Genomic DNA, 15,197 nt, shown 5'->3' on the forward strand with positions numbered 1-15,197 from the left:
AGGGATGTGAATGTCCTCCAGACAGAACTCTGGGATGCTGGGTGTGAGAGAGAGTCATACCCTAGATGGGCTCTGCCAGGGGCCCAGGCTCTGGCCAGGTGCAGAGCTTTTCCAGAGGTGGTCTGACAACACCCAAGTCCCCTCCCCGCACCCACAGTGAGCCTAGGGTGGGTCATGATAGACTGCAGAGGCATTTGCTACCTGAAACCCCCGGCCATTGGCATTCTTTCACCTGGGGGGATACACAGACTTTCAGCCTGCAGATCAGCCGTCTCAGCTCTCGATTTGCACACCGTCTCTGAGCTCACTGAGTGCAGCCTCTGCCCAGGGTGGCTTGTTCATCCTTCTCTCTCACTGTCAGGGGAGGAGCCTGTCCTGCACTCTCATTGGCCTGCAAAGTCGCCTTCCCCGGGCTGGGCTCAAAGCCCAACCATTCCCACAACTACACCTGGCTTTATCTCCAAGTAGTCTGCTCCGAGCTCCAGGGCCCAAGGCAGTCCAGAACCTTCCAGTCAGGCACAATGGGCACGATGGTGTCTGTCCTGCTGTCCCTGCTGCTCCTTCTGGGTCCTGCAGTCCCTCAGGAGACCCAAGCTGGTGAGTGAGGAAGTAAGGGTGGCTCTGGAGAAGAACAGAGGGGAAGTAATAAATGGAACAGGTGGGCTGGAGAAGGGCCCCTCCTACAGCTGTGATCCACAAGTAGACTGTGTGAATGGGAGGCCAAGGCTGTCAGCTAACTCAGCTCAGAAACTTCTAGAAGCACTGAGGGAGCCTCTGGACCCATGCTAAATGAGGCCGTAAAGATCTGAAACCCCTTAGTTTACAAATGAACAAAACTAAGACCAGAGAGGTGAAGTGACCTGGCCAGAGTCATACAGCCAGGACGGGGCAGGAGCCACACAGGTAGAACTTCTTGTTCTTTTCTTTCTTCCAAGGGCTGGAGGAATCTGTCTGACTCTCAGGGAAGAGAGAGCAACCCCAAGGGGCAGATATGAAGGCAGGTTAACTGGAGGGTTCTAGAAAGAAATCTGTCCCCTCCCCCCACAGTGCCACTGTTAACCCTGAAGGCAAGTTACTGGGAGAGAGGCCAGCTGGAACCTTGAAAGAACCAAAGTCAACTCTAGAACAGGAAAATGAGGCTGTTTCTCAGCCAAAAATCTCAGGGGGAAGAAATATAAGCCAACGTGTGCATGTTTTAAGTTTGCTACATTTACAAACTATGAGAACATAGGTTTTGAGAATGTTAATCACACCCTACTCCAAAATTTGTATTAGCCAGGGTTCTCCAGAGAAACAGAACTAATAGGATGCATATCCAGACAGAGATTGATTTTAAGGAATTGGCTTGTACAATTGCAATCCACAGGCTAGTTCAGCAGGTAGAGACCCAGAGAAGAGTGGGTGTTGCCGTGCTTAGACCAAAGGAAGTCTGGAGGCAGAATTACTTCTTCTTTGGGGGACCAGGCTTTTTTCTTGTGGCCTTCAACTGATTGGGTGAGGCCCACCCACATTATGAAGGGTAATATGCTTTACTTGAGGTCTACTGAATTAATAATGTTGGTAGTCATGTGGCAGATTCCTAGTTCAAGTACTGAAATTATTCTTGCTAATTAGTTTCTAAATGTGATTAACATTTAACACCCCTGTGAGTTGTATCATGAATTAATTATGGCGATGTCCTCCTCTCCAAGTCCCTGCCTTATACCAAAACATAAGGCACAGCCCTGGGAATTCTGAGCTCTAGATCCATTCTAGGTCATTTCCTGAGTTTGCTGGTAAATTCTTCCTACACATTCGAACTATACGTATTAGATTAGGTTAGACTAGGTTGTGCTCCAGTAACAAAGTTGTTAGTGGCTTAACCCAACACATTGTTTATTTCTTAGTCATGTAAAGTGAATACAGATAAGGCAACTTTCCTGTCTTCCGTGGGGTGACTCGGGAATCCAGGGATTCTGTTTTATCCTGAGGCCTCCACAGTCATCACCTAAATAAGAGACAGAGACAACAAACCAGCTAATAGGGCCTGAGACCAGAAGAAAGACATCACTACAATTCACATCCCCTTTTGGCAGAACTCAGTCTCATGATCCCAATATACCTACAAGGGGGCTGAGAAGTATTGTGTTGTCTCGTGCCAAGACAAGACAGTGTAGTGAAGCTACAGAATGGTCTCTGAAATACCATCCCTAGAATTGGGAGGGCCCTTTCACTCGAGCGAGCCTCCAGTGGGGTGAGGCTGTGGGCTGCAGAGGCCAAGGCACAGTGACCACATCCCCCTTCCTGGCCCTCTGCTGCCCCACGTTGGGCCTGCATGGACCCCACACTTCAAAGTCTCTTCCTCTTTTTCAGGGTCTTACCGTCTGAGCTTCCTCTACACCGGGGTGTCTAGGCCCACTGACAGCCTCCCTAGCTTCCAGGCCACTGCCTACCTCAATGACCAGGTCTTCTTTCACTATGACAGTAAAAGCAGGAAGGCCATACCCCTGGACCCATGGAGCCAGATGGAAGGAATAGAGGACTGGGAGAAGGAGAGTGAACTTCAGCAGGCCAGGGAGAGCATCTTCATGGAGACTCTGCAGGACATCATGGACTATTACAAGGACAGAGAAGGTCAGTGGACCAAGGAGGGTGGGGTGGAGGGTCTTAGCCCTGCAGGTGTGAGTGGAAAGGGATCAGCAGGATGGAACTAATCCCCATCCCTAACAAGGAACAGAAAGCAGAGTAGAAATATGTGGACATTCTGCGTCTCCCCACCCCCACCCCACAACGCAGCTGCTCTCCACCTGCCCTGTCATGTCCCCATCCTCACTCCCAGACCTCAGCTCTCACAGGAAGTGATGTCAGAGTCAACTCTCACCCAGGCACATGTGACCTCTCAGCTCCACACCCCAATCCGTCTGGGGCTGCTGGCTGGCACTTTAGAAGGCATCAGACTCCCCTGCCCAGGGATGTCGAGCAGAGAGTGAGCTCACCCTGGGGTCGGTCAGACGTGGGTTCACATCGCAGCCCAGCCAGTCACTAGCCATTTCACAGTGAACGCATCTTAATGCCTGGTCTGAATCGGCAAAACTGGAATCTCCGAGAGATTCCATCAAACTTACCTATGTGAATTCCACAAAGGCTAGAACTTCATCTGTCTTGATCACCCCTCTAGTCCCATCCCCTAGGACAGCCAGTAACACCTGCTCAAATGAAATGTGTTGCATGATTGAGAGAAAGTGCCTGGGACCAAGCATGGCCCATACCGGGAGCTAGTGGGGACTGAATTCAAAGCCACATGCTGTTAGAGGTACAGGGAATCCTAAAGGCCCTCCTCTCCATGAGGGCCCATCTGGACTTGTGGTAGGAGGCATTTGAGGAGCCAGGACAGTGCAGGGCACCAGGACTGGCTCCCATGTGTCCAGCCCAGCACGCAGTCCTGCACACTGCCCGCTCCCCAAGTCAGCCAGTCACAGGCTGGCAAACTGTTGATGCTAAGTCATCGTAGGGCGGGCGTCGAAAGATGGGTTTCTGAGTACAAAAATGCCTAAGAAGCTACACGGAACCTGAAAGTTTCCTAAAGGAGGCCAGAGTTTTGCAGAAATCTGAAGGATAAGGAATGGGAAGCCCGGGGAAGGAAAACAGCCCAGTGAGTGTGTCAGAAGTAGGACAGGGTGATTGATGCACAGTGCCCAGAGACACCAGCTGGAATAAAAATGTTGACACGAGTAATTATGAGGAAAGAGGGTAAAGAGATGAACACAGGGTGGCAGAAAAAGAATGGGAGCGAACACTTGTTGAGCACTTGCTAGGCACCAGGCCCGGGTGTTAACACTTGTCATGCTCGCGCTCACCCTCTGAAGTAGTACTGTCACCATCGCCGTCTCCAAGATGAGAAGACAGAGGCCCAGAGAGGTTAAAGGCCCAAGTTGGTGCACAAGCCAGCTGGGGGTGGGGAGGGAGCTGCCACTTGAGGCCAGGGAGCTTGAGAGGAGAACCTGTGCCCTCGGCGCTAATCAGTATTGGGTAAACACCTCCCTTTATCACCAAAATGAAGACATGTGTCCCCTTCCCTAAGGAGGCTGATTTCCAAGGCTTGTGGCTCACTGGGAAGAGAGGGGGCCTCCGAGATTTGTAATGTAGATATCAAACTCTGGAGAAGAGGGAAGCAGAGATCACATCACGTTTACTCCAGTGGTGACATCAGCTCCACTTAGAAATGAGAGGGGGAAATGGGGGACATTTCATAATCTGCATAAAACTCTAAATATGAAATTCTATTTCACTCAGAGACAGCACTTCAGTGTGGTTGTGTCAGGTTTCTAAGAGCTTACGATGGGGCACCTGGGTGGCTCAGTGGGTTAAGCGTCCAACTTCAACTCAGGTCATGATCTCGCGGGTCATGAGTCAGAGCCCTGTGTCAGGCTCTGTGCTGACAGCTGGGAGCCTGGAGCCTGCTTTGGATTCTGTGTCTCCCTCTCTCTCTCTCTGCCCCCTCCCCACTCCAACTCTGTCTCTCTCTCTGTCTCTCTCTCTGTCTCTCTCTCTCAAAAATAAGTAAAACATAGGAGCACCTGGGTGGCTCAGTCGGTTAAGTGTCTGACTTCAGCTTAGATCACGATCTCGTGGTTCATGAGTTTGAGCCTCACATCTGGCTTTGCGCTGACAGCTCAGTGCCTGGAGCCTGCTTCAGATTTTGTGTCTCCCTCTCTCTCTGCCCCTCCCCCACTCTCTGTCTCTGTCTCTCTCTCTCTCTCTCAAAAATAAACATTTTAAAAAATTAAATAAATAAATAAAACATTAAAAAATGTTTAATAAAACAATTTATAAAATATAAAAAGAGCTCCCAGTGCATTCACAGTTCACTAAATGAGATGATGCACAGGGACTAGACATCCTGTGCCTAGTCTCTAGCTCCCTGATACTCCCCGGCTGGGAAGAATGTTTCTCTGCTCAGACGGACCTAAAACCCAAAGCAAAGCAACTTTCCCTGTCTCTGTCTGCTGTATGTCTGGCTCATAACCCATTTGTCAAGATAAAGGGACCGTGTGCTTAGGTTTCCAAAACCACTCTTCCTGCTGTTTTTGCAAACTGTGTAGGAATAGCAGTTGTTAAGACGGAGTTGATCCCAGGCTGACTGACTTCCTGGGGGCCCGGGGAGGGTACAGGGTCTCACACCTTTCAGGGAAGGTTTGGCTGTGAGCTCCTGAATAACAAAAGCAGTGGAGCGTTCTGGAAGTATGCCTACGATGGACAGAACTTCATCGAGTTCAACAGAGAAATCCCAGGCTGGGTCCCCCAGGACCCAGCAGCTCTGAACACCAAGCGGAAGTGGGAGGCAGAAGAGGTCTACGTGCAGCGGGCCAAGGCCTATCTGGAAGAGGAGTGCCCGGCGATGCTGCGGAGGTACCTGCAATATGGCAAGGCCTTCCTGGACCGACAAGGTACCCCCCACTTCCTGTGCCCTGCTCCTCCCGAGCTGAGCTGAGAAGGACCAAGGTGATCTCAGGCTGGGAACCCAGGGAATATCTCATGGTGGTGTCTCTATGCTGATGCCTCCTGGCTTGGCACTGGATGGAGGCAGGCATGTAAAATGCCTGCCTGCGACAGGACTGGTCGGCACAAGCTAACACGTTGGTTTGGGAGGCGATGAGAACGAGGGTCCTACAGGATACAGCAGGGAAGGATCTGATGGACAGAGCTGCAGGCAGAACTGAGGCCTAGAGCTGAGCCTGGGAGAGGAGAGAGCCCCAAAGCCCACTCAGAAGTTTGGGAAAAAATAAAAACTGTATGGAGGCGTTCACAATTTCTTGCCATCAGATGTCAGTACATGGTGGAGGGACAGGGGAGCAAGAGGGCGGCCACAGTCATTCCACGATCCAACATGGAAACCCTCAGCCTTCCCTGATCTTTGTAAAGCTTCCCTGGGGAGGCAGACACAAAACTTGGAGTTCTGCTCATCACTAACACCCAGAGAGTGGAGGGAAGGGACACGAGCAGGGAGTCATCTAGGGCACACCCTCCATGTCCATGCTCTGTCCCCTTGCAGATCCCCCATCTATGTCCATCACCAGGACCCCAGGAGAAGATACAATCAAGTGCTGGGCCAGTGACTTCTACCCACAAGATATTGATCTGCACTGGATTCAGGGGGGCAATACAGTAGAGACTGAGGTGAGGGGAGACCTTCTCCCCAGTGGAAACGGCACTTACCTGTCCTGGGTGTCGTTGACAGTTTCCCCTTGGAGAACTAAGAACACAGTCTTCTGTCGCATAGTGCACAGCAGCCTGGACCAGCCCCTCACTGGGCTGTAGGACAAGAGGCAGGGAACCAGGGCTGACAGCCGCAAGGGGACTCAGGTGCAGCAGTCACCCTTCCTGCGGAACGCCAGAAGATGAGCTCTAGAAATCACCGTCAGCATCACCAGTGGGGCCCAGGGAACGGTGCGAGAAGTCAGGGGACAGAAGATTTGAATGCCGGCCACTGAGCTGACTCACTGCTCTCTTGCAAAACCCCATTATCTAATCTATAGAATCAAATCAACAGTAATCACCTTGCCTAGCACACAGTGTAGGAAGAGATTTTTCAACTGCAATGGAGTAAAAATAATGAGTACATGTTACCATTCGTCCTGTGCTCCTAAGCCTCTGATTCATCTGAAATTCTCGGCATCGACTCAAAGCAGCGTTTCTGGGCATCATGACCTGGGGTGTCAACTGTAGCGTGGCATGGACCACCTGGTCCGTTGGGCCTTGTTTAGGAGCCCACTGTGGATGTCCCATCTGTTGTGAGGTTGGAGAACCTCTTTAATACAAACCCAAGCCTCCTCTGTGCCTCAGTTGCCCCAGACCTCCCTCCTCCCTGTGAAACACTGCCCTCCATTCCAGTGCTCCATCATTCCCACACCATTCTGCCTTGGAGCCACACACCATAGCTCATTCGAGAAGCTTCCTCTCTCCGGGACATACTCCCAGGAAAGCAGGAATCTGATGTTCACTTGTATGCGCACGCGCGCGGGCGTGTGTGTGTGTGTGTGTGTGTGTGTGTGTGTGTGTTTAACCAAGTTACCCACCACCATCCACAGGTTTAAACCCCAAAAGACAGAGCAGAGCTCACACTTGACCTTTTCATTAAGCTAATCTCTATGACGAGACCTTCCTTTCCTTCCCAGCCTCAGCCTCTACACTGGATTTCTCCAAGTGAAGTGAGCTGAACTGAGCTCATTAAGCATTCAGAATTCTAAAATTTTTTTTTCAACGTTTATTTATTTTTGGGACAGAGAGAGACAGAGCATGAACGGGGGAGGGGCAGAGAGAGAGGAAACACAGAATCGGAAACAGGCTCCAGGCTCTGAGCCATCAGCCCAGAGCCCGACGCGGGGCTCGAACTCACGGACCGCGAGATCGTGACCTGGCTGAAGTCGGACGCTTAACCGACTGCGCCACCCAGGTGCCCCAAGCATTCAGAATTCTAAGCTGACTCTTTTATTTTTCTGGAAACTCTAAATTTTAAGATTATACTTTTTATTTTTGATACTTTGACCAAGTTTGGAAATCAAAGCTGAGAAATAGCTTCTTCAGTCTATGTGAAATCCATATTCCTCTCCTCCGAGACAAAAACACAAACAAATAAACAGTATAGGGCTACAGGTGGGGATATCCCAACAGTCAAGAGGGAAAAATATAGCCATTGACATTTCAAACCACATGACACTGAACAAATAAAGAAAACCACGTGATGGGAGAATTTCAGATCAATAAGGAAACCCAAAGTCCACAGGAACAGGCCAGGGCTAAGGTAGACTGAAATGTGAGACCCCACCCCACCTAGGACACGGGACATGGCTTGGGAGTGGGTCAGGAAAGGGAACCTCAGAAGACCCCAGTCCTGTCCAGCTGTGGGGGAAGGGGAGAGGGACACAGAGCCACTCAGACACCCAGAGAAACTTCCTGGAGGGATTCAGATTTCAGAGGAGGTGTGAAGGCCAAGACAGCTGGCCAAGAAGACGTAAAAAGATTGTTCCTGACCAGTCGGGCATGAGATGGTTGAGTGGAGGGCCACAGGGACCTGACAAGGGATGTGACTGAGAGTGGGGCTAGGCCGTGGGCATGCCCAGGCCCACCAGGGAGGATAAAGGGCCCAGAGGACCAAATGTGTGTCCTTCCCTGAGCACCTCCCACCTGCCCAACAGAGAACCAGCAACAGATCCTAAGTTCAAGGGCACTTTAAAGATGCCCCACCCCAGGAGGGCCTCACTGCCACAAACTATCTCCTTGGCAGTTCCTCAGTCCCTTAGTACTACCTCGTCTCTCTGGAAGATTCCTCTGGGAACAGTTCACCAGCTAGACTGCAGGAATGAGCAGGAGATGCCAAAGGGCTACAAGACTTAACCCTAGTCTCTGTTAAGGTCTTCTTCAGTTTGGCTGAACGCTGCCTTTTCAGCCTAGCATGCTACTAGGTCTTGCTGTGCCAGCCAAGTAGACCTGATTGTCAGATATGTTTAGTGTTTTCTCCTGTTTCTTTTGTTTATTTATTGGTGCATTCACTCAAGTATTCTATACTGAGTATCGATTTTCTGCTTGGTACTCTAATAAGCATTGGAGACCAAGCAGGACAAGTAGGTACCACCCTTTCCTGCCTGGAGCTTGCCCCAATTCTGTTTATTGAAACAATACCCTCCATCAAGGTTCAACCCAAAGCTTACCTCCTCCCGTGACCGCTACCATGATCACTAATTCCAACACATACTCCTTCTATGCTATCTCTCAGATAGAAAAATCAGGGAAGATTTCCAGAAAGCCACTGAGGGAAGCTAATTTCCACACTATCTAAGCATCCCACACCACCCCATCACTTCATCTCTTTTTTGTCCCTTTCCAAGTGAAAGGAAAGGAATCAAAGATGGGAATAACCGGGGGGAAGAGCATTTGGGGCAGAGGGCACAGCAAAGGCCAAGTCCCCAGGGCAGGAACAATCATGGTGCTTGAAAGGCAGAATAAAGACCAGTGGACTCCAGCATCATGAACAAGAGCAGAGTCATAAGAGAAGATGTTGAAAAGGCAGATAGCAGCCAGATTGTATAAGAGCTTTGTCAGCCTTGGGAAGGAGTTTCTACTGCAAATGGCACTGCCTGGTAGGTTTTAACAAAGATGGTGGTATGATTTGATTTAGGTTTTTAAAATATCCCTTTGGGGTGCCTGGGTGGCTCAGTGGGTTGAACCTCGGACCCTTGATTTCAACTCAGGTCATGATCTCGCAATTCATGGGTTGGAGCCCAACGTCTGGCTCCACGCTGACGGTGCGGAGCCTGCTTGGAATTCTCTTTCCCTACCCCCCTCTCAAAATAAATAAATAAACTTTAAAAATAAAATATTCCTTTGGCTGTTATGTGAAGAACAGACCACGGCGACGGAAGAGTGGAAACAGGGAGACTAGATACAAGGCCGGGGGAAGGACTTGGATCACAGTCGTAGTAGCTGTCAAGATAGGCAGCCAGAGTCAGGATATATTCTGGGGATCAAGCCTACGGGGACTTGCGGATGGACCCGATGAGCACTGAATTTGCTGAGAGGTTGGCTATGAGCTGTGGGGTAGAGTCTGATCTGAGTCACTTCTGGCAGCACGCTCCTCCCTAGGCTGTCATGTCCCACACAGGCCTCCTGCCTCAGTCCCCTTGATTGCTCACTCCACCTGATCCCTGCTGCTGGAGCATCTGGAAGCTTCCTGCTTCTCATCCAAGGAAGAATTTTCAAGATGATCCACCTCCAATAGTATTGCCTGCACTCCCAGGGTAGCTGCTCCCAAGACCAGCCTCCAAACCGATCCGTGCTGTTCCTTTCTGCGTCTTTCCTCGCTCTTACAGCTCAGACCTCATTCGTCTCTCCCTCTAGCCCCCTTACACGGCCCCACCCTGCCTGCGTACCCTGGGTGAAGAGCCTCCTCCCAGACCTTCCTCTCAAGCTCTCCAGACGCATCTTCAGCGTTGCTCGCGCGCCCCCTCGTGGCCTAAAGGCAAAGGTGCAGGCTGGCCGCGCGCACCTGGGCCGGGTCTCCTCCTGCCTAAGTACCAGGAAATGCGTTAGCTCCCTTGGAACCTAGGAAGCCAAGGTGGCTGGATGTAGATCCCCGACAGCAGGAGAGCTCCAGGAAGTGGAAATGCTTTCTACCTGAGAGGTGAATAATTGCTATCGACCATTCCTGAACGAAGAGCTGGCAGAGAGAAGAAGGAACCCCGGGTGGCCCAAACTGAAAAGACCCGACTGAATGCTTCTCCTAAGCCCCGCTGGACCTGCTTCTCCCCCGTGGCTGCCCCAGAATTTCTTCATTGCTGACCCGATACGCCTAGCTCTCACCTGCTCTGGCTCAAGGGCTTGCATTTGGCTTTGAACTGCAACTCCCAGTGCCTACTTTAGGCAAAAACTCAGAATAAACTAGCGACAGAAGGAGGCTTCCTGCACAAATGTGTCATTTAGGAATGCCCCTCAGCTGCAAGGAATATCGTATTTGACTGCAGATGGCTCAAACGAGGGATTTTTCTCAGGGCACAACAGCCCCCCTCCTCTATGGGTTTGGGGTCGCCCCCTACTGGTCACAATAATAACTGCAGCAGGTGTTAGGTGTTAGGAGACAGAAGCCTTCTTCAGCTCAAAGTCAGGACTCACGCCTTGAGATAATGGCCTAAATTCTTCCTCCCACAATTCCTGCCTTTTATCACCGAGGAAAACCTTCCTAGGAAGACGGACCCACCCACCCCCAGCCGACCTCCCTTTACATCTCACCGACCAAAGTCAGTTTCATGCCACAGGCTGAGCCCCTGCGATTAAGAGTTTTCTGTCAATTGTTGTCAAAATCAGAGGGCATTTTTTAGCACAGAAGAAGGAGGAAGATTATTTGGAGGTAAGCGCCAACAGTTTCTGTTACCCTGGAAAAATATATACAATGTTAAAAAAAAAAAAACAGCTCCCATACTTCTACGAAACATTAGCACATTCCCATTCATGTCAGGAATATCACGAATGCCTATTTCCACAATTATTCAATATTTTTCTAGAACTTCTAAGTTAATTCCTTAAGATAAGAGGAAGTGAGAAGTTCAAATATTGACAGTCATGAAATGAATGACACTTATTAGCAGATGCTACGTCTTCCTACCTAGAAAACTCAAGAAAATCAATGGCCACTTCACTAAAACAGAGTTCAAAAATGTGGGTGACAAGCAAATACAGGAGATCAATAGATTTCCTACACACCAACAACAAATAGTGGGAAATAAAAAAGAAACCCAGCCACATTAGCTTTAAACAGAATAAAAACAAAATAGCCAGGAATGAATACATGTTTTCCTGGGGGTTGAGCAGGATGTCCCAATTTATATAGCTTATTGTTTGCAGCAGAGTTTCCCATCTTTGACCTTGAATCTGGTATTTGCCACTCCTCTTTAGGAACTCTCCCAGCCCTTCTGTCTCCAGCTTTCAGGCATATCCCACATCCCATCCACACCTCCTCTCTACCCAGGCTGTGTAAGGGGTCTGGAGAACCAAACACGGGCCAGGCTGCAGTGGCCTGAGAACAATTTGTCTTTAGATATGGGAATAAGTTACTAATATAATACTAAATACCCCTCCAAAAATATATATAGACAAAACAGAGTACACTGAGTTAGTATGGCTTACTGGTTAAGCAAGCAGATTCTGGAATACAATTGAATGGTTTTGACTGGAATTTATAACTGCCATTTATAACTGTATGATCTCTCTGTTTGCTTGTCTGTGAAATAGCACCAGTGTGGAAAATATCCCACTTGAAGAGCGCCAAGTGGGCTAACACAGGTGACGCTCTTTAGTAGCAGGTACATAGGAAGCATTCAAACATTATTAGCTATGTTAAGTATTACTATCATGGTTGTTATTGAAAGAAAGGCATTCTTAAGCCAAGTGCTGTTCAAAACTCTATTAATGTATTCACTCTTCAAGACAACAGAAGTGTTCCATGCACTTCCCAGGTCAGGCCCTTACAGGGAAGGGGTGAGCCGTCCTCCCCACTTTGGTCTTCCTCTTCCTGCTCCTTGGGAATGGATGTGGTACCTGGAGTTCAATCTTGGACTGTGACATTGAGAACCACACCCTGGGGATAGGAGAGCAGAAAGCTGGAAGGGATCAGGATACCAGGTGCCAGTGGAACCACCAATCCAGCCCTGAACTGCCTAAACCCAGACCTTACAAACGTGACAAAAATAATCCTCTGTCTTGCTTAAGCCGCTCTCATTTGGAATCTCGTTCACTATAGTCAAACCTCATCCTGATACAGCCTACCACCAGGAGGTCTCTGCCATTTGGGACATTCTGGGTGTAGTATGAAATAAATGTGCAGGGGCGCCTGGGTGGCTCCGTCAGTTAAGCGGCCAACTTCGGCTCAGGTCGTGATCTCGTGGTCCGTGAGTTCGAACCCCGTGTCGGGCTCTGTGCTGACAGCTCAGAGCCGGGAGCCTGTTTCGGATTCTGTGTCTCCCTCTTTCTCTGACCGTCCCCTGTTCATGTTCTCTCTCTGTCCCAAAAATAAATAAATGTTAAAAAATTAAAAAAAAAAAAAAAAAAGAAATGTGCAGACGTCTGAAATGACCTTTCCCTCATTGTGACAGGACCAGTTAGAAGGAGATAAGAAGCACAAAGCAAGGGGTTCCAGGCTGCCTCAGTCAGTGGAGCACACAGCTTTTGATCTCAGGGTTGTGAGTTCTAGCCTCACATAGGGTGTGGAGTGTACTAAGAACAAAATTTAAAAAATAAATAAAAAATAAAAAATAAAAAAACAAGAAAGAAAGAAAGATTAAAAAAAGAAAGAACCCCAAAGCAAAATGTTTTCCAGGTAGTTCTGTTTCTTAGGGACCACCCAGGCAGATAATTTATTCAAACTAAAGCCGCCTGGCTGGAAAATTGAATATTGATTGTTGTACACTAATAGTTGAAAGTAGGGGCACCTGGGTGGCTCAGTTAGTTGCGTCTGACTTAGACTCAGGTCATGATCTCACAGCTCGTTGAGTTCAAGCCTGGCATCGGCACGCACCTCTCTGCTGACAGCTGAGAGCCTGGAACCTGCTTCCGATTCTGTGTCTCCCTCTTTCTCTGCCCCTCTCCTGCTCACGCTCTGTCTCTCTCCCTCAAAAATAAACATTAAAAATTTTTTCGTAAAATAATTGAAAGGAAATGTGGAACCATGAGGGTGACCCCAAAATAATTTCAATATACACACTGTTCTCATTTAACTACACCCCTTTGACCTTGCCTTTCTCCTCCATCTGTCCACGAACCATTCCTACTGTGCTCACAGGTGCCTCCTAGGCTCACAGCACTTACTGAGGGAGCACTCAGCTTCCCTGGACCCTTGAGCACCCAGTGTTTACATGAGGATCTTAAAACACAGTGTGTGAGTCAGTGTCAGATTTCCTTCAGCTAAGGGACAGAACTGCCGCCTTCAGGATTCAGAAAAACATTTCCTCCCTAGCTTGTAGGCTCAGCTGCAGTTGCACCTTATTGTCACGAGAGGGCACTATGTACCATGCTAACGGATTTGGAGAGGTTCTCCCAGCAGCTTTAGGAAGTTGTAGGGGCTGGGGTAGCCTGAGTGGCTTAGTCGGTTAAGCCTCCCCACCCTTGGCTTATGCTCAGGTCATGATCTCACAGTTCGTGAGTTCATGAGTTCGAAAGCCAGCTTGGAGTTCTTTCTCTGCCCCTTCCCCGCAAGTGTGGGTGCACTCTCTCTCTCAAAATAAAAAACTGTAGGGCTGCCAGGAAACCTAGGTGGCATTTCCTTTCAACTGTGTTTGCTGATCCCTCTTATAATTATTGTGTCATCTCACACCGCTTTCACACCTGTCCCCCAGCATTTCCACCTGAATGTCCTGAAGACCCCTCAGAATCAAGAGTTCAGATTCCAGCTTGATCCCCCCCCCCCCCCAACCCCATCCCCAAAGAAAACCAAAACAACCTCTCTTCCCTCCACCTCCTCTCCTTCCTTCGGATTTTTCTTTATCCTCCCAACCATCCAAAGCTGAATTATACTCTCACTCTGGTCCTTTTCTCCACCCAGATTGCTCCTGTCTAAATGTGTCTGCATCCAGTAGTGCACAGTCCTCCCAGGTCACCTGTCTTTCCAGTCATCCCTGATGCTCTGACAACACAGGTGAGATTATGCCATTTCCTTCTTTAAAGGTCAAGAAAAGTGAGATCAACCCAAGTGTTCATCCAAGCGTGAATAGATAAACAAAGTGTGGTCTATGCACACAATGCAATATTATTCAACCTTAAAAAGTAGGAAATTCTTTTTCTTTTTCTTTTTTTTTTTTTTTTGTAGGTAGGCTCTATGCCCAATGTGGGGCTTGAACTCACAACCTTGAAATCAAGGGTCACATGCTTTACTGACTAAGCCAGCCAGGCACCCCAGAAAGGAATGCTACAACACATGCTACAACACAGATGAAGCTTGAGGTTATTATGCTAAGGGACAGGAGGGCTTGGATTCATCCAGAACTGACTGTTGGATCCAGATACTTGTATCAATAGGCCTGGCTTTTGAGACAAAATCCCAACACGTGGCAAATGGTATGACAGAGGGATCTACTTCTAACATATGAAGTAAACCTTTAAATCAGCTATTTCTTCAGTCTCTAATTTCCTTTTTTTTTTTTTTAAGTTTATTTTGAGAGAGAGAGAGAGAGAGAGAGAGAGAGAGAGAGAGAGAGAGAGGAGTGGGGGAGGGGCAGAGAGCAAGGGAGAGAGAATCCCAAGCAGGCCCCAAGCTGTCAGCAGAGAGCCTGACACGGGGCTCAAACCCACAAACCATGAGATCTCTTGAAACCAAGAGTCAGATGCTTAACTTACTGAGCCACCCAGGCACCCCTCCAGAGCAGCCTTTCTAATATTTCTTTTGGCTTGAGTTAAACTGGAAGCATTTCCACCTTTGCTAGGATTTCTGACCAACGTAAATTGTCAGATGTATAAGAAATCCTAATAAATGCCTTGGAGTTTGGCCACACTTACTACTTTCCAGAGGGTCCTGATTTGAGTGCCTCTTGTGAGACTAAACAAGATTTGGGCATTGCCTAAAATTTTTCCCAAATTAATTCCTGTCTTAGGGTTTTCCTCTAATGTGATTTTCTTTTTTTCTAATGTGATTATTTTTTATAGGCTCCACACCCAACATAGGGCTTGAACTCATGACT

General features: G+C 48.7%; 1 protein-coding gene across 1 annotated transcript; it reads left to right on the forward strand.

Moving 5' to 3' along the window:
* The first annotated feature begins 440 nt into the window (after positions 1–440).
* On the forward strand, positions 441–6,610 carry AZGP1 (alpha-2-glycoprotein 1, zinc-binding). Its single transcript, XM_006941965.4, has 4 exons — positions 441–597; positions 2,353–2,613; positions 5,151–5,426; positions 6,032–6,610. The coding sequence occupies exons 1-4, from the start codon at positions 522–524 to the stop codon at positions 6,295–6,297; spliced, it is 879 nt and encodes a 292-aa protein (XP_006942027.2). The 5' UTR covers positions 441–521; the 3' UTR covers positions 6,298–6,610.
* Positions 6,611–15,197: the final 8,587 nt, after the last annotated feature.

Source organism: Felis catus, chromosome E3 (genome assembly GCF_018350175.1).
Source record: "Felis catus isolate Fca126 chromosome E3, F.catus_Fca126_mat1.0, whole genome shotgun sequence".
NCBI classification, from domain to species: Eukaryota; Metazoa; Chordata; class Mammalia; order Carnivora; family Felidae; genus Felis; species Felis catus.